The sequence below is a fragment of the Arvicanthis niloticus genome, chromosome 6 (assembly GCF_011762505.2).
Source record: "Arvicanthis niloticus isolate mArvNil1 chromosome 6, mArvNil1.pat.X, whole genome shotgun sequence".
Lineage (NCBI taxonomy): Eukaryota > Metazoa > Chordata > Mammalia > Rodentia > Muridae > Arvicanthis > Arvicanthis niloticus.
The window spans coordinates 47,635,282-47,662,372 of NC_047663.1; the positions used below are offsets into that span (position 1 = coordinate 47,635,282).

The 27,091-nt window shown below is 38.2% G+C and overlaps 2 protein-coding genes and 1 pseudogene across 3 annotated transcripts; all 3 read right to left on the reverse strand.

Moving 5' to 3' along the window:
* Positions 1 to 716: 716 nt before the first annotated feature.
* Positions 717 to 11,477, reverse strand: LOC117710997 (olfactory receptor-like protein DTMT). Of its 2 annotated transcripts, XM_076936343.1 has the most exons (3): positions 11,401 to 11,477; positions 10,759 to 10,898; positions 717 to 4,251 (listed from the first exon to the last, which is right to left on the reverse strand). In XM_076936343.1, the coding sequence occupies exons 2-3, from the start codon at positions 10,799 to 10,801 to the stop codon at positions 3,332 to 3,334; spliced, it is 963 nt and encodes a 320-aa protein (XP_076792458.1). In that variant the 5' UTR covers positions 10,802 to 10,898; positions 11,401 to 11,477; the 3' UTR covers positions 717 to 3,331. The 2 variants fall into 2 exon arrangements, with proteins under 2 accessions (XP_076792458.1, XP_076792459.1); XM_076936344.1 differs by having other exon boundaries at positions 719 to 5,094; positions 10,759 to 11,469.
* A 3,766-nt stretch (positions 11,478 to 15,243) lies between these two features.
* On the reverse strand, positions 15,244 to 16,265 carry LOC117710819 (olfactory receptor 1468-like). The gene has a single exon (XM_034506060.2). The coding sequence runs from the start codon at positions 16,236 to 16,238 to the stop codon at positions 15,303 to 15,305; it is 936 nt and encodes a 311-aa protein (XP_034361951.1). The 5' UTR covers positions 16,239 to 16,265; the 3' UTR covers positions 15,244 to 15,302.
* Positions 16,266 to 19,544: 3,279 nt separating this feature from the next.
* LOC117710851 (heat shock cognate 71 kDa protein pseudogene) lies at positions 19,545 to 21,490 on the reverse strand (annotated as a pseudogene).
* Between the last annotated feature and the right edge of the window lie 5,601 nt (positions 21,491 to 27,091).

The window sequence follows — 27,091 nt, forward strand, 5'->3', positions numbered from 1 at the left end:
TTCTAAGCCTGTTGGTTTTTTTTTTTTTTTTTTGGGGTACAAGAAGGATACTGATTTGTTAGAGTCAATTTTATATCCATCCACTTTGCTGAAGTTGTTTAGCAAGTGTAGGAGTTCTCTGGTAGAATTTTTGGGGATATATATATATATATATATATATATATATATATATATTCATCTGCAAATAGTGATTCCTTGACTTCTTCCTTTCCACTTTGTATCCTTTGACCTCCTTTTGTTGTCTAATAGCTCTACCTAGAAATTTGAGTACTATATTAAATAAATAGGGAGAGAGTGGACACCCTTGTCTTGTCCCTGATTTTAGTGGGATTGTTTCAAAATTTTTCCCATTTAATTTGATGTTGGCTGTTTGTTTGCTATATATTGCTTTTATTATATTTAGTTATGTGCCTTGAATTTTTATCTTTCCAAGACTTTTAAAATGAAGAGGTGTTGTATTTTGTTGAAAAAATTTTCAGCATCTAATGAGATGACCATGTGATTTTTTTTCCTTTAAGTTTGTTTATATAGTGGATTACATTGCTGGATTTCCATGTAGTGAGCCATCCCTGCATTCCTGGGATTAAGCCTACTTAAGTGTGATGAATGATGGTTTTGATGTGTTCTTGGATTCACTTTGCTAGAATTTTATTGAGTATTTTTGGGTTGATAATCATAAGTGAAACTGGTCTGAAGTTTCTTTTCTTTGTTGGGTCTTTGTATGGCTTAGGTATCAGTGTAACTGTGGCTTCATAGAATGAATTAGGTGAATATTCTGTTTCTATTTTGTGGAATAGTTTGAGAAGTAACGGTAATGGGTTTTCTTTGAAAGTCTGATAGAGTTCTGCACTAAAACAATTTGGCCCTTGTGTTTTTTGGTTGGGAGACTTTTAATGACTGCTTTTATTTCTTTAGGGGTTATGAGACTGTTTAGATAGTTTATCTAGTCCTGATTTAACTTTGGTACCTGGTATCTGTCTAGAAAATCACCTAATTCATCTAGACTTTCCAGTTTTGTTGAGTATAGGCTTTTGTAGTAGGATCTGATGATTTTTTGAATTTCCTCAGTTTCTGTTATATCTCCCTTTTATTTCTGATTTTGTTAATTTAGATTCTGTCTCTGTGCCATTTAGTTAGTTTGTCTAACGGTTTATCTATCTTGTTTTTTTTTCTCAAAGAATCAGCTCTCAGTTTTTGATTCTTCGTATAGTTCTCTTTGTTTCTAATTGGTTGTATTCAGCTCTGAGTTTATTTCCAGCCATCTAGTCCCATTGAGTGTTTTTGCTTCTTTCTGTTTTAGAGCTTTCAGATGTGTTAGTGTAGGATATCTCTAATGTCTTTACAAAGTATTCAGTGCTATGAATAATCCTCTTAGCACTGCTTTCATTGTGTCTCATAAGCTTGGGACTTCATTTTCATTAAATTCTAAAAATTCTAAAAAGTCTTTAATTTCTTACTTTATTTCTTCTCTGACCAAGTTATCACTAAGTAGAGATTCAGTTCCGTTTTCATGAATATGTGGGTTTTTGTTGTTGTTAAAAACAAGAATTAGTGCATGTTGGTCTGATAGAATGCATAGAATTATTCCAATCATCTTGTATCTATTGAGGCTTATTTTATGTCTGATTATATGGTCAGTTTTGGAGAACATACCTTGAGGTGCTGAGGAGTTATATTCTTCTGTTTTAGGGTGAAATAACCTGTAGATATCTGTTAAATTAATTAGGTTTATAACTTCTGTTAGTTTCACTGTGTCTCTCTTTAGGTTCTGTTTCCACGATCTGTTGATTGGTGAGAGTGGGGTGTTGAAATCTCCCACTGTTATTGAGTGAGGATAAATGTATGTTTTGAGCTTAATATTGTTTCTTTTACAAATGTAGATGCTCTTGCATTTGGGGCATAGATGTTCATATTTGAGAGTTCATCTTGGTGGATTTTTTTCTTTTGATAAGTATGAAGTGTCCTTCCATATATCTTTTGATAAGTTTGTTGAAAGTCTATTTTATTGGATATACATTATTCTAAGAGAGTCACAAGTCCTGTCAGATGTGGTGGCAGTACACATTCGTAGTCCAGGCACTAAAAAGGCCAAGGGACAAGAATCACTGTAAATTTAAGGCCAGCATGAGCAACATAGAGAGACCTTGCATCAAAACAAAACAGAAAACAAAAAAGCATTACAAGTCCTTATATGAAATGCCAAGTTAACAGTACATTTTAAGTAAAAGAAATTAAACAAGTCTTTAGCTCTACTTATTTGTTATATATAATTCTAGGCTGTGTACAGACAATATATAGAATAACAACTTTTAACTGCTTTGATAGAGAAGGACACAGGACTGTGGGAGGCCTTCACATGTTGCTACCTAGATACCTTCAAGTAGGTATGGACTAGTTTAGTTGTCAATGCAGCTTTGAAAAAGTAAATAGTATCAACATAGGCATTCTTAGGAAGATTTTCTTTCAAAGGTAGTCTCTAAGGCATATTTTAGAAAATATGAAAATGCACTCAAGAAATCATCTAGAATAAAAGTAATGAACAAGACTTTGTTCATTTTAGGAGTTAGTAATCACTCATATTCAAGAGGTTTATAACTTTTTTGAGGAAATAAAGAGAACATCATATTATTTTAACTTATAAGGGGAGAAAACTTACTTAGGAATAACAAATAGATTCTAGACCTATCACTATTTACATTTCCTTCGACTATACCATGGGCTACTGCTTTACTATTTGTAAATTAAGTGACATGTAATGGGACTGTATAGCTTGTTCCAGATTACACAACTTTAATTCAAAAAAGGAATTGACATCTATATGTAGATATAATCAGTAATTCACCATTAGCAGACAAATTACTGGTGCTATAAATTCCAAAAGAAATGATAGTTTTAGTATATGATCATTAAATAAGCTTTTAATCAACACATGAAAAGAATCTATGACATAATTTGAAACAACAAAAATGACTCCACAGAACAATTGCGTTAGTGAGGGTATGTATACATTAAGGTGGAAACAGTCCTCATAGAATAAATATGTTTGTCAGAAGCAAAGTGCCAAAATAACTAAGGATTTGAAGTTACTTTCCAGTAACTGGAAAGATGTTTATATTCTTTGAACACTAGATACCAACATTAGTGTTTATTCAGACTTAGATGATAATCAAGAAGCATCTAGGATATGTCATGTCTTAAGTTATGCCACACCTGAAATATAGTGCAAAATTTAAGAGGCACGAGAAATTCTAACTACTGAAAGTTGAAGAAAGCTCCTGCATATCGTTTGAAATTGGGCCTACTATTTGAAAACGTATTTTAATCTTCAGAGTCACAGTCTCAGAGAAAGGTTAGCCATCTGCTTTGAAAACACCCTTTTGAAAGCTCCCTTTATATCCTGATTCCTGAAGCTGTAGATGAAGGGGTTCAGCATAGGGGTCACCACTGTGTACATCACAGCCATGACAGTCTCCTTAATGGTTGTATTATTAGATGATGGACATAAGTAGAGACCAATGATTGTCCCATAGAAGAGAGACACCACAGACAAGTGGGAACCACAAGTGGAGAAGGCCTTGCGGATGCTTCTGGAAGAGGGGACCTTGAGGATGGAGGACACTATTCGTGCATAGGACAAAAATATCAGCAGGAATGGGACAATAATGACAAGTCCTCCCAAGATAAATATCATCAACTTATTGATCTGAATGTCAGAGCAGGCTAACTTCAGAAGAGCTGACATATCACAGAAAAAGTGAGGGATCACGTGGTTAGCACAGAAAGAGAGCCGAGCCATGAGCAGAGTGTGTGACAAAGAGATGACAGTGGTCAGTAGCCAAGATAGTGCCAGCAGGAAGAGACACAGCTTAGGGCTCATGATGCTACTATAGTGCAGGGGGAAGCAGATGGCCACATAGCGATCATAGGCCATGGCCACAAGGAGGAAGCTCTCTAGATCTGCAAAAAGCAGGAAAAAGTACATTTGTGCCAGGCAGCCTGCATAGGGGATGGATAGAGCTTGGCTTTGCATGTTCTGCAGCAATTTGGGAATGGTCACAGAGGAAAAGCAGAAGTCAGAGAAGGACAAGTTGCTAAGAAACAAGTACATGGGTGTGTGGAGATGGGAGTCCAGGTGAATGAGGATGATGATGACGAGGTTCCCCAGGGCAGTGGTGAGGTACATGGCCAGGAACAGGGCATAGAACAGGTCTTGCTGGCGTGGGTCAATAGGCAAGCCCAGGAGGAGGAACTCTGAAACAACAGTTTGATTTCCTCTTTCCATGTTGACTTCTTAACCTTTTCAGACTTAAGAATGATTTGTATAAATGTACAAACATAAACAATTCCAATGCTTTAGGAAGACACTTTTAAAATCTAAATCTAACATTTGTGAGTAATAAAAGATTACTTCATTATTTTGTATGTTTTCTAAGTATGTAATAAATAGTTACATAAAACAATGATACAAGGACATAGATTAAATTCAGAAATACTGAATTCTTTAAGAATGTTCTTCTGAAAGTATACTTGTTATCTCAGCCACTTGGGAAGCTGAAGCTGGAGGATCTGAAGTCCAAGGCTTGCCTGGGCCATGTAGCAAGCTTGAGGCCAGCCTGGCAACTTAATGAGACCCACCTCAATCTAAAATTAAAAAGGACTCGGGCTTAGAATTTTTAGGGCTGTGATAAAACATCACGACCAAAAGCGACTTGGTGAGAAATGGATTTGTTTTGTTTACACTTCCACATCACAGTTAATCAACAGAAGTTAATCCAGAAATTTAAGAAGGCAGGAATTAATGCAGAAGTCATGGGGGGAATGCTGCATACTAGGTTTCTCCATCTGCTTTCTTGTAGTAGCTAGGACCGCCACCCACAGTGAGCTGTTATCTTCTGCATTAATCATAACTTTAAAAACAAGTTCCATGGGCTTGCCTAGAAAGCAGTTTGGTGGAGGAATCTTCTCAATTGGGCTTTCTTCTTTCCAAAGGACTCTAAGTGGTGTCAAGTTGTCATAAAAGCACAAGCTCTTGGTGTAGTTCAGTAGTAGAATACTTGGATAGCATGTACAATACACTATGTTTAATCTTCAGCACTGGATTAACAAAAAGTTTTATAAGTGTGCCATGAGTGGAATTGGATGAACAAAAAGCTACAAATAACACACAAATCACCACTCTTATCACTCTGGAATGGTGTCACAGTGAAAGTGGTGGTAAAAATGCTGACAGTGGTATTGCTACTAAGTCAACAGCAACAATTAATTACCTGAGCTTGCTCTTTCCCTATACCAGGATATTCACATGAAATGCATGGCCCTCTTTACCTTTCATAACAACCTTATGAGATGGGTTCTATTACTTTTATTTTTAAGAGAAATAACCAAACATTTATATTCATTTAGTAATTCATTCAGGATCTCATACCTGTTAAACAACAGTCTTGGGTGTTAAGTCTAGATAGTCTCACTTCAGAGCGTTGTTTTCAGCTAGGAGAATGTCTGGGAATGATTACACATGCAGGTTGGGGTATGCTTTCTGAAGAAAATCATACCAATGAATATAGAGACAAAATGAATTATTTTTTTAATGATGTCTGACAGTTATGGGGGAAGCTGCATAAGGAATATCCAGCAACACAACCAATCCCACTTGTTCAGAGAACACAGCGAGTGCAAACAATGTACTGGTTTGGTAGAAGTGCACAAAAAAACCCACTAGAAATCATAGAGTAGACAATACAAGTAAACCAATTCAGGAGTCAAGGAACTGATCATAGTTCCTGAATTGACTGAATGTATTAACATATGGAGAGTGAGCAAGAGATACTGACTCCTGATGGTGAGTCTTTCCTCTCTCCCTATCATTTCCCTCTATTGAGTCATCACTGTGCTCATCATTTCAGGATGCAGACAGGGCAGAAGAACTGTTTTCTTAGTTTTTGTTTTCCAAACCCTGAAACCCAGAGTAAGCAAAAAAAAAAAAAAAAAAAAAAAAAAAAAAAAAAAAAAAAAAAAAAAAAAAAAAACCAAACCAAACCAAACCAAACCAAACCAAACCAAAAACCACCTGTCAGATCAAAACAGTAACGACAAAACAAAACAAAACAATAATCAACAACAACCTCCTGGAAAAAATAAAAGGAGAAAAAAAGAATCTTCAGAGAAACCAAGAAGATTCCCTGACATGAGAGGCAGAGTAGGGATAGGTCAATGTTCTGTGTGTGGGTTCCCCTAAAGGGGGAGATGACAATGCCATTAGCAGACATGAAGATAAGACACAACTTGAATAGGAGGGGGAATAAAGCCTTTCAAAACTACCAACTTAATAAGGCCACAAATATGACACATGTAATGAATTGACTTTCATAAAGAGACAAAAAGCATGATACTGTGTATTATACACTGAAGGCAATCAACATTGTGTGTATGTCTCCCATTGTGACATGCCCCAGGTAGTCAATGAGAACCACTCACTTTTCTTTCCAAATAATTAGAAATAAGCTGAAGAGAAAATTAACTCTAATAAAAGTTCTTAGGTTACCAGGCATAGTGGTGCATGCCTTTAATTCCAGCACTTTAATCCCAGAGGCAGACAGATCTCTGTAGGGCTCAGGGCCAGCCTGGTCTACAGAGCAAATTCTAGGACAGTCAGGACTGTTTCACAGAGAAACTTTGTCTTAAACAAAACAAAACAGAAAAAAATTCTAAGGTCAACAGTCAGTGTGTGTAAACATTGTCAACATTATCATTCATCAGGGAAATACAAATTGAAATCACTGGAAGATACTACTTATCTCACCATGGAAGCAGAAAAAAAGGTTAATAATAGTAAATGTTAGCAAGGATGTAAAGCAAGACTTTTATACCAGTAACTTTTTATTTATGTAGCTGGAGAGATGGCTCAGTGGTTAATATTTATCACTAGCTACTTTTCCAGGAGATCCCCGTTCAATTTCTAGTACCCACATTGATGGCTCACAACCATCTATAACTCCTATTCCCGGGGATCTTGGCTTCTGGCTCTTGTGGCCACTGTATAAGTATGATATATATTTATAGACTCCCCTGGAGGCAAAATACCCATATTCATATGCATGAATTAAAAATTTAAATGTTTATTGCCTTATAATTACGTTATATATTATATAAAATATATATTTATATATTATTTACAGTGAGAAACTGAAATAGTAAATACATAAAAATTAATTAAAAATTTAAATATATTGCCTTATAATTATAAATATACATTCTATTTATTATATAATTTATAGTGAAAATGAAAAATAGTAAAGGCACTTTGTTACTTGCAGTTCTTAAAATCCAGCATCCAACCACCTCTGCCTTTTCCTGGTTGAGAACGCTAATGAGATAAGTTGACAACTGAGCACTGTGTGTTAAACCAAAGGGGATTTGAACAAGGGTATTGCAGTTACAAGTCTTCTAACTCATAAATATAAAATTTATTTCTTAGAGGAAGCTCAGAGACAGTGATGCTCTGGTAAATTCTAATCAGTTCTGGCTAATTTAGTAAGAAACAGGATCCTTACATTGGGTATCTCGGCATCACCCACAGCATTTTATGAGAGTTTTCCAAATAGTTGATAGAAAAACCTGTCCTATAAATAGTCAATATCATGTGCTTTAGTGAACTTTTTGTCATTTTATCTATCTATCTATCTATCTATCTATCTATTCATTCATTTATTTTATTTACACTCTGGATTTTATTCCCCCCTCCTATTCCACTCTCTGACTGTTCCACAATAGTGAATTTTTTAAATTATCAAAACAGAGATGGAGTGTAGTACAATGGCAGACCTTGTCTAGGGTGTGAGACTTGAACTTTACTCATCAGCATCACATACAAGATCATTATTGATGGTATGCATGAGTTGAAGAGATTTTGGAAGATTTCAGTTAGGAGGAATGAGCTGGAGAAATTTATTATACAATATAGCAACTATTGATGACAATATATCTTCTTTAACATATTTAAAAATGAATATAAAAATGTTTTCATTACAAAAATAGTAACTATGTGAACCAAAGCATATTACTAATTAGCTAGAGTTGGCCATTCTGCAATGCATATAGCCTTCAATGCATCATATTGTCCATGATAAGCACATACAGTTATAAGCATTATTTGTTAGCAATGAAATACATGCAGCAAAAAGTTGGAAGTGATCACAATGGGCAGCACTAATTAAAGAATGGTGAAACTGGCCATTAGTAATATGAGAAAGCTACACGTATGAACCATATTCAGAATTTCAATTTATTTTTAGATATAAACTTTATTATTTTTTATGTCTATTTATTTTTAGATAAAATATTTTTAGATATATTTTCTCTGGACTTCATAATTATTTTTGTGAAGTTCATCCATTTGGACACATGCTTTGTTCCTCAATGATATGTTATTTTAATGGATAATCCATAATATATTCATCTATCATACTAATTTATATTTAATTTTAATAAGCATGTTTAAGTGGAAAAAACAAAACAGTTACATTAACATTTTATTTAGGCCTGTATACTAAACCATCCATTTCATCCTGTAATCAATATTAGCATGTTTCTCCATCTTTTCCCAAATCCAGTATGTACTGTACACTTATAGGACAACTTATCTTGAATTAGTCTCTTTTAAGTGATCAATGGTGATATGTAGCTTATGGTTACCTAATTAAAACATGATCTGAGGTATAGCTTCTTTATGGAAAATTTAATATATAATTAACACGATGTATAAAACTTTCTTAGGAATAGCAGTGTTGAGTACCAAAAATTTGTCTTTGGCATGGTACATGCTTGGGGAACATTTGAACTCTACAGATAAACTCTTGAAGAGAAAGTCAAGTCGCAGGGATAACCAGCCCACACAACATACAATGAAGAGGAAGTCCATGATGAAAACAACTGTCCTGTTTCCCCTAAAATCATCAGGAAACTCTCAGAAAACAAAAATTGAGTCAAGGTCTTTGGAAGGTAGAAGGGACATCAAACAACTGAGTCTGAGGGCTGCAGTAGAGTCCTAGATATGGAGACTTGAAACATTAAATCACAGTCTAAACATGGACTGGGCAAATTGGAAACTTGGCTGAGCCAGGCACTCAATGAAACCAATGGGGTCAGTTCAAAAACAAAACAAACAGAACAAACAAACAAACAACAACAACAACAACAACAACAACAAAATCTTTGTCAAAGGCCAGGCCACCATAGACAAATTAAAATGAGGTTTATTGGTACAACCTTGCCCATAACACTTTTCTCACTTTTTCTTTTCTTTCTTTTTTGTTTTTGTTTTTTGTTTTTTGTTTTTTCCAAGACAGGGTTTCTCTGTGTAGCCCTGGCTGTCCTGGAACTCATTCTGTAGACCAGGCTGGCCTCGAACTCAGAAGTCTGCCTGCCTCTGCCTCCCAAGTGCTGGGATTAAAGGCATGCGCCACCACTGTGAGGCTTCTCATTTTTTCAAAAGCTACAATTTCTTCATGCCTTCTTCTCTGAAGGCTGAGGTGATAGTGGACCATGGAGCAGTTAAACGTAAGCATTTAAAGGGCAACACAGCCTTGGCCCCTTGACAGCTCTCCTGAGCTGCTTCTCTGTCAGCTTCACCCCGGAGCAGGTAGCATGCTACCACCAGCAGCCTTCTTGTTGCTGTGGATCTATCTCTCCTACCTCAAAAAGAAGATCCTATTTGTCTATATGCCCTCACTCTCCTAATTCTTCAGCCACATGCTGTAGAAGCTGGGAGGAAAGAAGTGACTAGTCTACTTCAGACCAAGGACTACTTAGTACACAGCAACTGCTTATACTGCAGAAAGATATGAGGTCCCATTTGGAGGCAATTTAGGTAGGAGAATCTCTCTTGCCATCTATAGACACTAAACTTCCCAAATCTTTGCATCCAATTTTCTATTAAGATAAATTTGTTTTTTATTTTATGTGTGTAGATGCTTTGCCTGCATAAATGTCCATGACCAGATGCATGCTAGTGCCCATGGTGGCCAAAAGGAACCATTAGGTCTCCTGGAACCGGAGTTACAGATAGCTATGAGCCACCATGATGGTGCTGGGAATCAAACCCAGCTTTAACGAGTTTCCTCAACTATGGACTCATCCCCTCAGCCCTGAATTGAATTACTGTCAATGAAACAATTAGATAGCTACTCCACTTCTTTTCCTCTATGAAGGTATCACCTTCAGTAATGGATGAGGAGATGGCTCAGTGAGTAAAGTACTTGTCACATAGGTATGAGGACCTGAATTTGAATCCTGACCACAGGTATTAAAAGCCATGCATGGCCATGCATCTGTAACATCAGCTCATTGGGGTGGAGACCAGAAATCTCTGAACTCAGTGGCTAACTAGCCTAGCTGAAACAAAGAACTTTTGTTTCAGTGAAGAGACTGGATCTGAAAATAACATGAAGAACAACTGAGGAAGACATCTGATAGTAACCTCAAGCCCCTGCATGCATACATTCCCATAAATAGGCACACCTACACACGAGCAGGCACATGTCTGTATACCACACACAAATAAATACATAAACCAAACAAATACAAAATAATTTATGTCCAGGGAACATTAGAGGCATCAGAGCCGAAGGGAATACAATGGAGAGAGACAGCCTAAGATATCAAGGAGCATGTTGTGATATACACAGCACTTCAGTGGTGAGTTTTTTCAATTCACTCTGCTTCTACAAACATCATTATAATGAGAAAATACAAAAAACTTACCTCTTAATGCAGTGTTCTCTAGAGAGACCCTGTGTTGTAACATTTGGAAGACTCAATGCCACCATCACTAGGTTCTATAGCATGAATGCAATACTTTTCCAAATGTATTTTGATCCATACCCACTGAATGAGTCCCAAACCTTGGTATTAGAGCAAAGATATGAGAACCAAACATCAGGTCATATCTCAAATGAGAAATTGAGTTTATTTCTACATGTACTAAAATTATGAGCACTTGATGGGCAGGGATGAAAAGTAGCTTCTTGTTAAGGGGCCCCCAGGATGGTCTCCCATACACTGTCTTCCTAGACTTCAATGTATTCAGAGGCCCTTAGGATTAGTCAGGATTCATTAGCTACTGATTATGATCTTGGCAGATTGAGGGCAATTGCTGGCCTTACACTTAAATATTAGTGACTTTTACAGATCATATTTTGGAACTGTGTTTATAATTATTGATTTGCAAAGTAAAAAGCACTGAAAATATATCATATATTACTTTCTATTAAGAGCTTTGGTGATCCCCAATTACACAGAAGTGACTTAGTGCTGGTGACAGTCGAGAATAAGGGTGATTGCTTCTAAATTATCCTGTAGAATTCTCCTTTAGAACTGTCTGTAAAAGGATTTTAGAATGGCTACCTCTTTTGAATCCCATGCCAGCTTATCTAACTTGTCTGATTCTGGCTCCATCTAGACCCTGCTTCTTGTCTCCTGCTTTCACACTGCATTTCCAGATGGAGTCCCTATAATTATCTTCTCACCCATCTCTTTGACAGGGCACTGACTCCTGGGATCCCTGAGTCCCAGAGAAGCTTATTAGTAACACACCTAGCATGTTCCCCTTTACCTTACTGACATGCTATTCTAAACCATGTATCTAAATAAATTATGTTAACAGCAAGAATTCTGGGTTCATTCCAATTCTGATAGTCTCAGGAATGCTTCACTTAACCTCCATGGTCTTTGTTCCTAATTACTTTCATTGGCTTCTGCAGTAGAGGGATACACAGAAATGGAAAGCAACAATGGCTTCCAAATCTTATGATCATATCACACTAAAACCCACTGAAATGTGTAAATTGTGAGCTAGGTTAATTATTTGTCAACAAAGACTTTGTTAAAAAAAAAAAAAACAAACCACAGTATTAGGACCAAACACACTGCACCACTTGATACTTGCTTTGTGTTATTCAGTCTCTCTCTCTCTCTCTCTCTCTCTCTCTCTCTCTCTCTCTCTCTCTCTCTCTCTCTCTCTCTCTCTGTGTGTGTGTGTGTGTGTGTGTGTGTGAATTCTACCTGTTTTCTTTGGTAGACTTTAAGTTCTGTGATATGGAGTAATGTGTTGATTGATCTACATAAGACCTTTTATTCACTGGTTTTTATATCATTCTGTGAGATAGTTACTGCTTAACTATCACATGCAATGCAGTGAACCACATGCTATGGTGGGAAACAGCAGCCAAAGTAACCTGATTTCTGGCCTTAGAAGTCTCCAATCTAGTTTTTATAGAGGACTACTTACTTCCTACTAATAAGTTTCAGTTTCTTACTAGTAACTTACTAGTAAAAGTAATGAAATATGTGGTGCAATATTATCAAGGGAACTTAATTTTATTCACTGATTGAGAGAAGATATTCTTGTTTTCTTTATTATTTTCTTCTATTATTGAAATTATATTGTATCTTTTTTGTTTCTTTTAAACCTTCCAAACCCTCTCATATAAACCACCTTGGTTTCTTTCAAATTTAATGCCTCAATTTTATTAATTGTTGGTACATGAATATTTGAAACAAATTTACATTTGAAAAAGCTCAGAGGTTATCAAGAACTTAACGAAAATTTACAAAGTAAGAAAAACTCATGGTAGCTGAAGTGCATTGTGTAAGCCAGAACAGTGCCCAAATGGGAAAGGAAAGCTGAGCGATAAACCTGGAGAGGCTGACACTACTTATTTATATTTGTGAAGACACATACTCATTCACATTTTTAGCACATTCTCTATGACTTTTTATGGTAAATAGATGGAAGACATCTGAGACCAGAGGAAAGGAGACTACTGGGAGCAAACCAGGGTAAAGTTGATGGTGGTAGTGGCTTAAACTTCTATACTGGCAGTGAAGACAACCTACTGTTGGTATTGATAACATACTACCTGATCATCCCTGGTTAAAGAGAAGACTGAAATAGCTGAGGGGAGTTTGTAGTTCCATGGGGAGAGTGACAATACCAACTAACCAGAGCTCCCAGTGTCTAAAACACCAGCCTGGGAACACACATGGAGGGACCCATGGCTCCAGCTGTATATGTAGTGGAGTATGGCCTTGTTGGGCATTGATGGGTGAGGAGGCCCTTGGTCCTGTGAAGGCTGGATGCCCCAGTGTGGGGGAATTCAATGGCGGGAAGATGGGAGTGGGTGGGTTGGTAGCAGAATACCCTCATAAAAGCAGGAGGAAGGGGGGTGGGATGGGGGTTTCTGAGGGACAGATGTGGAAAGGGGATAACATCTGAAATGTAAATAAATAAAATACCCAATAAAAAGAGAAGAGAAAAGAGAAGAGAAGAGGAGAGGAGGGGAGGGGAGGGGAGGGGAGGGGAGGGGAGGGGAGGGGAGGGGAGAGGAGAGGAGAGGAGAGGAGAGGAGAGGAGAGGAGAGGAGAGGAGAGGAGAGGAGAGGAGAGGAGAGGAGAGGAGAGGAGAGGAGAGAAATTAGTTCATTAATTTAGATATTACTCTAAGCCATGTTACCAGGACTAGGGCTAAAGTCAGCCAGATTTTCTGCTAAAACACCATGCAATCGGCCCCTAGACCAGTTGTCAATACTGTTCCCTTCTGAAATGTATTGAGCTGTTGCTCCATAGTCTGCATTGCTCTCAACATGATTGTCTTCCAGGGTCCTACTAGAATGGTATTTTAAGGTCTATTTATAACATTCAATCACTTTCATAGTCTGATGTTACAAACTCTTCCACATTCCTAAAAACTAACAAAATCAACCAACCCACCCACCAACCAACCAACCAATCAGTCAATCAAAAACAACATGGTCCAGTTCTTCAAAGCAACACGTCACTCTCTGATACTGAGTTACACATTAGTTACTTTTCTGTTGTTGTGTTAATGTGCCATGTCTGAGTCAAATTTCCATAAAAAGTTTATCTATGTACAGAAAGTGACATCAGAATCAAGACACAAGTAATAAAAGACAAAGATCAGACTTGAGAAGCACATAAAGAGTTCAAGGTTTTTTATATTGGATTTTATTGCCACACTTGGGGTTATCTTTTGGGAAATTAAGAACAACAACAGGGAGTCCTAAGGGAAGCTCTAGGATACTAGTAGATATGTAGGGGCTAAGAAAGAGATATAAAGTGATGAAATGGGGTAGGTTGGTTGCCATAAGAAGAGCTAGCAGAAGAAATAAATTTAACATAAATGGAAGTATGATCCATGCCATCCTGATGCTAACATTTTAGAAAAATAGTGGATCTATTCTTTCAGGAGTGGGAGGAAATGAAGAGAAACAGTAATAATTATATAGTCTTTAAACTGTGTGATATGGAAGGTTGTTGAGCTCTAATTTCCAGATGCTAAAAAATCAGGTTACCTTCTCTACTTGACTTTATATGAAGAATAAAATAAATACATATCTATAAAGTTTTTAAATTCAAATTTTAAAAATACAAATGAGCACAAGGATAGCATCCTTAAAAACTAAACTATTCACCTCTAGCTCATTGCCTCATAAGTGGAGCAAACTCATAGACCTTGGGCATAAGATATTTCCTAGGAAAATACAAAATTCAATGATGTAGTGAGAGTTTTACAAAAATTTGTTTAGGGCACGGCCATCTTGGGAAAAATTATATAGACATAAAAACAAATTAGGATGAGGAGAACATTCAGATACAAACTTGTATGCAGTTTTCTATAGGATGTTATTATGAGACATTATTATGTATCATGGATGATGAGATTTCTCTGTTGTGAATATCAAAATCAGGTCATGAAGCTTATTTTAAAAATGAAACAACAGACAACAAAGTTCAGAACACAGTGATAAGATTCCAGGACACATATTAATGATGTATGGAATAAAGATGTCATTTAGAAAAATATAGCATAGCCATTCTTGTGGCCAGTTTTTTGGCTATTTATGAGTTCTTATTTATATATTCAATCTCTGCCCTTCTCATGTCTAACCAGACAACACTAGGAAAGAAAGAAGGCTAGAGGTAAAAGGGGTCATGAATTTCCTTAAACTACTTCTTGCTGATTAGGGGCATTGAGTTCCCTTGGAACAATTTTGATCTCTTTCCCAGAATATGTCCAACCAGCAACCAGCAAGCAACAATCAGCAAACAACAACAGCAGGAGTGGCAGCAGCAGCAGCAGCAGCACCACCACCACCACCACCACCACCACCACCACAACCACTACCAACACCAGTAGGAGGAGCAGCAGCAACTGCATTTGCTCTTAGGGGTCTAGCATTTTTATACTAGTTGATTACTTTATAAAACCATCTGAAATGTAGTTACAGTCAGAAGATAGTTTTCTTTCGAAACACTCTTTTTAGGGCTGCCTTCATGTCTCTGTTCCTCAGGCTGTAGATGAAGGGGTTCAGCATGGGAGTCACCACTGTGTACATCATGGATATGACAGTGTCCTTCAGAGTAGAGTTATTAGCTGATAGACATAAGTAGAGGCCAATAATTGTCCCATAGAACAGTGACACCACAGACAAGTGAGAACCACAAGTGGAGAAGACCTTGTGGATGCCTCTAGTTGAAGGGACCTTGAGGATGGATGAGACAATGCGTGCATAAGACACTATGATGAGTAGAAATGGAAGTATAACAACAAGCCCTCCTATGATCAATATCACCAACTCATTAATATGAATATCAGAGCAGGCCAGCTTCAGGAGAGCAGACAGATCACAGAAAAAATGGGGGATCACATTGTTTTCACAGAAAGACAACCTAGTTAACAGCAAAGTGTGCAACATGGCATGGGATGTGGTCAGCACCCAGGACAGCAGCACCAGACTCACACAGAGCTTGGTGCTCATGATGCTGGTGTAATGAAGAGGGAAGCAGATGGCCACATAGCGGTCATAGGCCATGACCACAAGGAGGAAACTCTCAAGATCTCCAAAAAACAAAAAGAAGTACATTTGTGTCAGGCAACCTGCATAGGGAATTGATGGAACTTGGCTCTGCATGTTTTGCAGCAACTTGGGCATTGTGACAGAGGAAAAGCAGAGATCAGAGAAGGACAAGTTGCTGAGAAACAAGTACATGGGTGTGTGGAGATGGGAGTCCAGAAGAATGAGGATGATGATGATGAGGTTCCCCAGGACAGTGGTGAGGTACATGGCCAGGAACAGGGCATAGAACAGGTGGTGGTGCTCTGGGGGGATGGGCAGTCCCAGGAGGAGGAACTGAGAGATGGCAGTCTGGTTGTTTCCAGGCATGGTCTATCTTCCTGTAATATCTGGAAGGGTAATAGTAGGTTACCTGTAAATAGATAATAAAAGTGAACATATATGGAAGACAAGTGCTTTATCATAATTTCATTTCATCATATTATCTCTGTATTCCCAATAGCTGGAATTTCTATAACAACAAATTCCTTGGTTTCTTATATGTGTTTTAATATTCCATCCTTTAAATTCTACTGTTGTCTGAGATACAAAATATATTGTCTTTTTTCTTATTTCTGAGTTGGTTATGTGGCCTCACTGATTATAATTGGTTTACCTCTGTCAGTTTCTTGCATCTCAATGTTCCTTAGGTATCAGTGAAGATTATCTTATTTTATGATTATAAATCTCCAGCAATGAGAACTTCATGTAGTTGAATGGCTTAGATTACAACTTAAGACTCAGGTTGGATTTCTTTCTCATCTCCTCATCTCATCTCGTCTCGTCTCGTCTCGTCTCGTCTCATCTCATCTTTTTAAGATAAATCTTCCCTGTCTGCCTAGAGTAGGTGAGAACTAATAGCTTTTCCCCACTGTGTCTGGAACTCACCCTCCAGGACCCAATTCTTCAGTCAGCTTCTTATAACTGACTCCCAGCAGACTGTAAACTTCATTCTGGAAAGGCTTGTCTGTCTTTGACATGCAGTGGGGACAACCTGCTTGTTGACTGCATTTACCCAATATATCATTAACATTTTTAGCTGCATTTTGCACTAGAAAATGCAGTTACATTTTCAAAGTTACCAATGCTCTATAAAATTAGAATATCTACCACTGTTAATTCTTCCCTGACAAAAATTTTTCAGGTTAGTTCTTTACTCCTAAATTTGAAATTCTGTCATAATTTGCACACATATCATGAACACATATCATATGTTTGAGACTTACTCATGTTACCAAAGCAAATGATTCTCTGCATATCTTTATACGTCAAACATGTGATGTCATTGATATCAGTATGCTAAGAAAAAATAAGGTGGCAGTTTTAGCAAGTGTAGAAATATTTCTATGCTAGTCTTGTGTGGGCTCCTTCTCCAATATTCATGCCACATGTTCTCATTAATTTTATGTGTTATCTCTGCTTGGTCCTTCTATCAGTGTTGTACACATTGTGCAATTGAGTTAACATTTACCTCAGTACACTTTGAGTGAGTCAAATTACCTGGCATAATGTGATGTTTTCATATACACAATTGAAAACATTGATGAATAATTTGTAATCTCCCAAGAAAGAAAAGACTCTGGCTGTTAGAGTGCCTTTAGTTTCAAGACCATAGTTTCCAGGTCTGTCCTTGATATCAGTCCACATACAGTTTTCAGATTGGCCAGTTCATAATCCAGAAATTTCATTTAATAAAAATTGACCTTAATTTATACTTTCTCTCTCTTACAATCATTTTCTACTGAGATAATCTGACTTCAATAAAACTCACTATAGATTAAATCTGGCAAAAGAAATATAAAGCCTTGCAGAAAGACTGACTGCTTATATCTTCTCTTAAAATGATTAATTCATCTTCATTAACAAATTTTATATTTAACAGTTATCTGCTGACATTAAGGGAGGGAAAATGTCTAATGAAAACTCAGAGACAGTTTGTCAGAAGTTTGCTTCCCATCTAACTGAGAAGATAACATTCCTGGTGTTGAGTGTGACTAGGAATCACAGATAAGAAAGTTGATGTGCAAATGCTGTGTGAAGTAAGCAGCTTCATGTTTCTCAGAGCCATGGGAATCCAAGCTTCCTGGCATACATTTAACCTAAAAACTATGTAAGATGGTGCCTAAAAATTTAATCTGAGTAAAAATTTACCAGTATATTTATTAAAATGTTTATTTTGCCCTTCAATTAAGATATTAGATTTTTAATTCACATCCAAAGAAAGGGCATTGCTGTTTTAAATGGGCTTAGCCTCATTTTAATAGACAGATTATCAGTTTCTTTAGAAAAATTGAAGTTCCATTTCTAATATGAAATTACATGTCACTAGTTTCTTCAGAAAAATTGAATGTTATGACATCAATCCATTATTTTTTCAAATTCCTTCAGATAACTTTATAATAAAAAATTTAAAAACTACCACATAAAACCTATGTGGATTACAGAGCTGTTGTTACAATGAAATGACAGAGTCTGGTAAGAATATAATGTGTAGTGATATTAATAAATATTATCATCAAAATATATCTGGAAAACAGTTAACATGCTTGTAGATGGTAGAAAATCTTGAAAGATAGAGAGGTACTGAATAGAGAAATATCAAATCTAAAACTCCACACTAAAGAATATCATACAATCTGAGAAAACTAGACCATCCTTCCCAACTCACCTAGGATGTATTCAAGTGACTCCGAGACCCCAGCTTGAGATCCTATTCTCGTATTAATTGCAGAACTGTGAAGTAATGTTTCTATGTTCATAATCTGTGTACTATCCCTGCTCATGTCTTACAGAGTACTCAGCCCTGGGCCTGAGGGAACTTGCTCTCAGGGGTCCAGATCCTTGAATAACTCACTAAAGACACATTAATAAGCCAGAACCATTCTGTAACAATTAAGAGTCTTGCAACTGTGAGTGATCCAGCACTGATGACATCTGGCTCCATTTATGGTAAGGTGGTAATGGAATGGAACTCATGGGTGGATATGGAGTCATTTATTTCATTGGTGGTTGATAGGTATCTTTTATGCCTAGAACATATTTTATGGAATGCTAAAGGTGCATTTGGAAGATTCACAAAGTATTTAAGCACAATAATCTGCATGATTTAAAATATATTAAAATGTGATAATTGAACCTAGAATCCTTCAGATTTTGTGGCAGTATACTATGAGAATCACATGCTTTTGGGAGATTCCAAGATTACCCACTCTCCATACAACCTAACTTTCTGTAAATAGGCCCTAGGAGAGATACACATGCTACTAACAATGATCAGTAGTACATGAGCCAAATTTCTATTTATGATAAAAAATATTTATTTTCTATAAATAAGGAAAATAACTCCTTCAAATCATGTTCAATTAATTTCCAGGTAAATATACTTTAAAAGTCTATGGCTTGTTACCTTTCCAGGTGAAACTTTACAGACCCCCCCATCCCATTCATCATATTTCTACCATTGTTCACAGGTCTATAGGAAATATACTAACTTCTGCTTTCAGTGCTTGTGGCACTTGGCTCTCATCATCTTGTTCTGATGCTACAGAGATTCTTTTTTATGCCAATTTAAATAGTTTTATCTTTCCATGTTACTTGTTTTGGGTTCCTGTGGAACAATGCTATACCCTATACTTGGACTGACTTAATCCACCTCTTCAATAGTGGGGCCTGAAGAAGCACCACCAGATGGAGGAGCTCCTCCACCAGGGAAGCCACCAGGCATTCCTCCTGGCATACAACCAGCACTCTAGTACAGCTTGGTAGTGATAGGGTTGCAGACTTTCTCCAGTTCTTTCTGCTGATGCTCAAACTCTTCCTTCTCTGCAGTCTGGTTCTTATCCAGTCAGCTGATGATCTCATTGCACTTGTCTTTTGTTTGTCCTCATCATTGATCTTGCCTTGAAGTTTTTTATCTTCAATAGTAGCTTTCATGTTAAAGGCATAGGACTCCAGTGAGTTCTTAGAGGAAACCTTATCTTTCTGCTTCTCATCCTCAGCTTTGTACTTCTCAGCTTCTTGGACCATGTGCTCAGTATCATCTTTACTCAAGCGGCCCTTTGTCATTGGTGATGGTGATCTTGTTCTTCTTTCCTGTGCTCTTATCTACAGCAGAAACATTGAGGATGCCATTGGCATCAATGTCAAAAGTAACCTTCATCTGAGGAACCCCACAGGGTGCTGCAGGTATGCCTGTGAGCTCCAACTTTCCCAGCAGGTTGTTGTCCTTGGTCATGGCCCTTTCACCTTCATACACCTGAATGAGTACACCTGGCTGGTTGTCAGATTAGGTGGTGAAAGTCTGTGTCTGCTTGGTGGGAATGGTGTTATTGCGTTTGATGAGGACAGTCATGACTCCACCAGCAGTTACAATACCAAGGGAAAGAGGAGTGACATCCAAGAGCAGCAAATCTTGAACATTCTCAGACTTGTCTCCAGATAGAATGGCTGCCTGAACAGCTGCATCATAGGCAATAGCTTCATCAGGGTTAATGCTCTTATTCAGCTCTTTTCCATTGAAGAAGTCTTGCAGAAGCTTCTGAATCTTGGGGATTCTGGTAGAATCACCCACCAAGACGATACCATGGATCTGTGACTTGTCTAGTTTGGCATCTCAAAGGGCCTTCTCTACAGGGTCCAGTGTGCCATGGAACAGGCCAGCATTCAATTCCTCAAATCAAGCCCGGGTAATAGAGGTATAGAAGTCAATTCCCTCATAGAGAGAATCAATCTCAATAGTGGTTCGGGTGCTGGAGGAGAGGGTGCACTTGGCCTGCTCACAGGCAGTGCAGAGATGCCAGACAGCTCTCTTGTTCTTGCTGATATCCTTGTGCTTTCACTTTAACTCAGCAATGAAACGGTTGACCATTCGGTTGTCAAAGTCTTCTCCACCCAAGTGGGTGTCTCCAGCAGTTGATTTGACTTCAAAAATTCCATCCTCAATAGTGAGGATTGACACATCAAAAGTGCCACCTCCCAAGTCAAAAATCAGCACATTCCTTTTAGCTCTGACCTTCTTATCCAAGCCATAGGCAATAGCAGCAGCAGTTGGTTCATTGATAATTTGAAGGACATTGAGGCCAGCAATAGTTCCAGCATCTTTTGTTGCCTAGTGCCGAGAGTCACTGAAGTAAGCTGGCACTGTGACCATGGCATTGGTAACAGTCTTTCCAAGGTATGCCTCTGCAATTTCCTTTATCTTTGTCAGAACCATTGAGGACACTTCCTCTGGGTAGAAACTTTTTGTCTCCCCTTTGTATTGACTTGGACCTTGGGCCTGCCTGCATCATTCACCACCATGAAGGGCTGGTGCTTCATGTTAGACTGAACAACTGCATCATCAAACCTACATCCGATCAGACATTTGGCATCAAAAACTGTGTTGGTGGGGTTTATTGCAACCTGATTCTTGGCTGCATTGCCAATTAATCGTTCTGTGTCAGTGAAAGCCACATAGCTTGGCTTGGTGTGATTACCCTGGTCATTGGCAATGATTTCCACCTTTCCATGCTGGAAGACACCCACACAGGTGGTGCCAAGATCAATGCCAACTGCAGGTCCCTTAGACATGGTTGCTTGCATGTAGGCCCAGCTGTGCTGATGATGAGACCACACAAATGCCTGACAAGCTACCTCCGTGTTCAATGAGACCCGAGAGATGGTCTTATAATCATTGGATTATTATAGGTTGCACTAACATTTGCATGAAAATAATATCTCTAAATTATCCAGTATTATAAGTTCAAATCTCTATTCTAGTTGTACATAAAATTCAAGACTTCTTTTTTGATAAGTATCATTTATTCCACATAGACTGACAACCTGCTTTTTGTGTAATATTTTATAGAAGTATTATACTTTGATTGCAATATGTTTCTTCAAACTCACTTGTTAAGGTTTTGTTCCAAATGCTCAGAGGACTCTTCAGACATGATGGTATCTTTACAACCCTGACTCAGTCAATAGATCCATCCAGTGATGAATCACAATATGATAAAATTATAGAGAGACTGGAGAAACTAAGATGAAGCACATGATCGGAGGAGGTAGACCATAAGCATACTTTTAAAGGGCACACTTGTTTCTGTTGCTTCATTATCATCCTCTCTGTCTCTCTGTCTCTGTCTGCCTCTGTCTCTGTCTCTGTCTCTGTCTCTGTCTCTGTCTCTGTCTCTCTCTCTCTCTCTCTCTCTCTCTCTCTCTCTCTCTCTCTCTGTGTGTGTGTGTGTGTGTGTGTGTGTGTGTGTGTGTGCGCGTGCTTCCTGGTTGTCATGAGTTGAACAGTTGTTTTCTCCCATACCCTTCTATTGTATAATTTCAATGTGAAATCAGAAATGTTAAACCAAGTGGCCCAGGACATAAACCTCTGAAACAATGACTAGAATAGCCCTTTCTTTTCTAAAGTAGTTTATTTCAGCTCTTTAGTCACAGAAGTGAAGAACTGACAAGTGGCGTATACATTCCCCAGCAGAGGAGCACACACTTGGGAACTATGCTCATGTTGTATACTACTGTCTGTCCTCTGTCTCTAAATTATTTTAGCCATAGCAGCAGAACCAGCTATACACTTTAGTCAGGTGAACTTGACAGCATCTTTCTCAATACTTTACATTTTTGCACTGAGACCTATCTGGATCACAGAGAAAGATGTCATAGGAAATTTTCCTAACACTTATGCAGGTTGTGAGTTCTGTTGTCCTTCTTGAGAGAATTATTTTAGAGAGTGAGAGAAGTGGATTAGGTTGCTTTTTCTGTATATGGATATTTTTGCACAATAATAAGAATACTTTATATCTGTAGGATCAATTTGTAAAGAGCTACTAATAGCTTTGCCAGTATCCTGGGTTGTTAAGAGGTTTCCATGGTACCCTGTTGAATAATTCCTTGATTAGATGTAACATATTCAGGACACTGGAAGTTTCTTTACAAGTTGAAGGTAATCTATTGTTGAAAACCAAGATATCTATGGAGAAACAAATTGGTGTCAAATGAGAGCCTTAACACCTACTGAATATCTTCCTGGTACTAGAAGGTTTTCTGTACATTACTGGAGGAGAAAGGTAAACACTAACTCAGCTATCAACCCTTTGGTCTACAACAATGCCCTGTCTACATGATATGCTGGTTTAAAAGTGGCACAAAAGTTGTGAGAGTAACTAACCACTATCTGATTGTTTTTATTTATTTGCTTGATAAAATCCAATATAATATGATAAAACAAAAACCTTCACTTCAATGCTAGAATAGAGAATCCAACAGAAGGTAAAGGGCCTCGAGTACAGGTACAAGAATCAAAGACCCAGAGACTCTGGAATCCCATACAAATACTAAGCTTAAGGTAAAACATATACATGGAGGACCTGGTGCAGACCTGTAATTTCCATATGCTTGTTGCCTCAATCTCTGTGAGTTCATATAAACATTGCTCCTTTGATTCAAAGGGCCCTGTTCTTGTATTCTCCATCCCCTTTAGCTCTTACTCTTTTTCTGTCTTCTTTTCTTTGGAGTTCCATTATCTCTGAGGAGAGGGATTAGGTGGAGGCATTCCATTTAGAGCTTTGTGTTCAAAGGACTTTCTCTTTATTGTCTGGTTGTGGGTCTCTGCATCTAATCCTGTCTGCTACAGGAAGGAGCTTCTCATCATCAGTGATGATGACTGAATAAGGACCAATCTAAGAGTATAGCAGAGTAAAATTAGGAATAATTTTATTGTTATTTTTCTTTTTTAGACCAGTAATGTTTAGCTTTACTCTATGTATTAGTCAGAGGTCTCTAGAGTCACTGAACTTATGGAATGTCTCTCTATATTGAAAGAATTTATTGTGATGACTTACAGTCTATAGTCCAACTAGCCCAATAATGGGCTGCTGTTGATGGGAAGTTTAAGAATCCAGTATTGCTCAGTCCTGTGAAACTAGTTGTTTAAGCTGGTCTTCTTTGGAAGTAGGTCCCAACAGATGTGCTGGCATGTAAGTTGAAGCAGTTGAAGATGAGTGAATCTTTCTTCTTCCAATGTCCTTATGTAGGCCTCCAGCCAAGGTATGGCCCAGATTAAAGGCCTGTACTACCACATCTGGATCTGGGACTTGCTTTTTTCCAGGCTGATCTTGAAGTTAGAGATATTATGTGCCTCAAAGTTGTTTATTTACTTGCCTGGGCCTAAGTTTTTCATGGCTACTACTCCTCAAGATATCCATGCCAAAATCCAGGTCAGAAACTTATGTTTTTCAGCCTCAAGATCTGGATCACAGGTGTGCCCTCCAATTCTGGATCATAGTTCATTTCAGATATGGTCAAGTTGACAACTAGGAATAGCCATTACAATCCACCCCTTGTCAACTTGACACAAATAATATCTCATGTCTAAATAAAACAATACCCTGGTCATACGAGGAATAGTTTTACGATATAACTATTCCTCGTATAATCACAAACTCACTTGTAAATTTAGAATAAGTCAATGCCTCTTTGGAACATTCTTTTAGTATATCAACTTAAATACCAATTTGTATTAAAGAAATTGAAAGAAAGCACAAATATTCATATAAATGTGTTCTTTAAAATAAAGCAGAAACATTCATATTACTTTATAATCCTCATTTCTGCAACTGGCTATGTGGCTTTAGATGATATTTATAATTACCTTCCTCTAATACCCATTCTGTATTTCCTCCACCCTCTAGAAGCACCTCAGCAGATCTTGGCTCTTTTCCTGAAGTGACCCATGTCTTCATTCCTGATAGATCTGTTCTCCTTGTCATCCTGCTAGGATTAGGCTGTTATAGTTTCCTATTGACTTTAATCACAGAGTATGATAGTACTAAGAGGCACCCTAACAGATCTCTTGCACTCCAGACAGAATCCTTCTTACCTCCATTGTGGAGAGGCAATCCTATTTCCCCATGGTAATCTGGATCTATAACCCCTCCTGACACTGTTATTCCTTTCTTAGCCTATTGGTTAGAAGCCTAAATGACCAGGGGGGGATGTCTGAGGTTCCAGTTCAATAGAACATTTGTTGTAGCTCATTGTAGGAGCAAGCCCCCCTCTGGAACCAAAATGTCTAGGTCAGCAGAATCTAGGGTTATGGGGATATGAAGCAGAAATTTTCCTAGAGGGTCACTAGGAGTGATATTGAGTGGAACAATTCCCTTTTTCACCCCTTGACTCCTGGACCTATGGATCCTGGCTACGGGGGAAATAGTACAATATACTGGATGCTGATTCAAAGCATATACTGCCTTCTGAAGAACTCTGCCCCAGTCTTCCAGGCTGCTGCAACCTAATTGGCACTGTAACTGTGTCTTCAAAAGACCATTCCATCTTTCTATCAGACCAAGTGCTTCAGGATTGCAGAGAACATGGTAAGACCAGTGGATTCCATGATTGTGGAACCACTGTCACACTTCTTTGGCTGTGAAATGAGTTCTTTGGTCAGAAGCAATACTATGTGGAATACCATGATGATGGATAAGGCATTCTGTAAGTTTATGGATGGTAATTTTGGCAGAAGCATTATGTGCAGGAAAGTAAATCTATAACCAGAATAAAAGTCTACTCCAGTAAGAAAAAATTGTTGTCCTTTCCATGAGGAAGTGGTTCAATGTTGTCAACCTGCCACCAGGTTGCTGGCTGGTCACATCGAGGAGGAATGGTGCCATATCTGGGGCTCAGTGTTGGTCTCTTCTGTTGGCATTCAGCAGCAGCTGTAGCCAGGTCAGCCTTGGTGAGTGGAAGTCTGTGTTGTTGAGCCCAAGCATAACCTCCATCTCAGCCACCATGGACACTTTGTTCATGTGCCCATTGAGCAATGACAGGGATGGCTTTGTACAGAGGCTGACTGTCCACAGAATGAGTCATTTTATCCACTTAATTATTGAACTCCTCAGCTGAAGTCACCTTTTGGAGAGCATTTACATGGGACACGAATATCTTCACATCCCTTGCCCATTTGGAGAGATCTATCCACATATTTCTTCCCCAGATGTCTTTCTCACCAATTTTCCAATCGTGATCTTTCCAAGTCCCTGACCATCCAACCAGTCCATTGGCTACACAGCCCATGAGTCAGTGAACAGTTGTGCATCTGGCCATTTCTTTTTCCAAACAAACTGTAGTACAATGTATACTGCCCAAAGTTCTGCCTACTGTGAAGGTTTTTCTTCACCTGGATCTTTCAGGGTTGTCCTGGAAAGGGGTTGGAATACTGCAGCTGTTCACTTCTGGGTAGTGCCTGCATAAAGTGCAGAACTGTTAGCAAACCAGGTCCTAGTTTTCTCTTCTTCAGTCAGCTGATAATAGGGAACACCCCATGAGGCTATAGGTACATGCTTGGCAGCAGATGGCATTGTAACAGGAGGGGAAACAATAGGCAGTTGAGCAACTTCACATAACTTGCTCATGCCCTCAGGACCTGCTTGGGCCCCATCACATATATACCACTTCCATTTGATCATAGACTGCTGCTGTGCACATCCTACTTTATGACTTGGAGGATCTGATAACACTCAGATAATGATGGGCAGTTCAGGTTCCATGGTAACTTGGTGTCCTATTGTCAAATGTTCAGTTTCCATTAAGGCCCAATAGCAGTCCAAGAGCTATTTTTCAAAGGGAGAATTGTCTGCAGATGATAATAGAGTTTTGCTCCAAAATCCCAAAGGTCTCTTCTGTGCTTCACCTACTGAGGCCTGCCAGAGGCTCCAAACAGCATCTGCCACTGATACCTCAAGTTCCATCAGATCTGTTGGATCAAATGTCCAAGTGGTAGAGAAGCCTGCACAGTAGCCAGGACCTGTTGAAGAGCCTTCTCCTGTTCCAGGCTCCACATAAAGCTAGCAGCTTTCTGAGTCACTTGTTGAATGGGCCTGAGTAACACACCCAAGTGAGGAATGTGCTGTCCCTAGAATCCAAATAGACCCAGTAAACATTGTGCTTCTTTCTTGGTGGTGGGAGGTGTCAGGTGCAATAACTTATCTTTCACTTAAGAAGGAAAATTTCTACATGCCACACACCTCTGGATTCCTAAGAATTTTACTAAGGTAGATGGTCCTTGAAATTTGGATGGATTTATTTCCCATCCTCTGATATGCATATGTGTTACCAATGAATCCAAAGTGATTGGTATTTCCTGCTCACTTGGACCAATAAGCATAATGTCATCAATATAGTGCACCAATGTGATA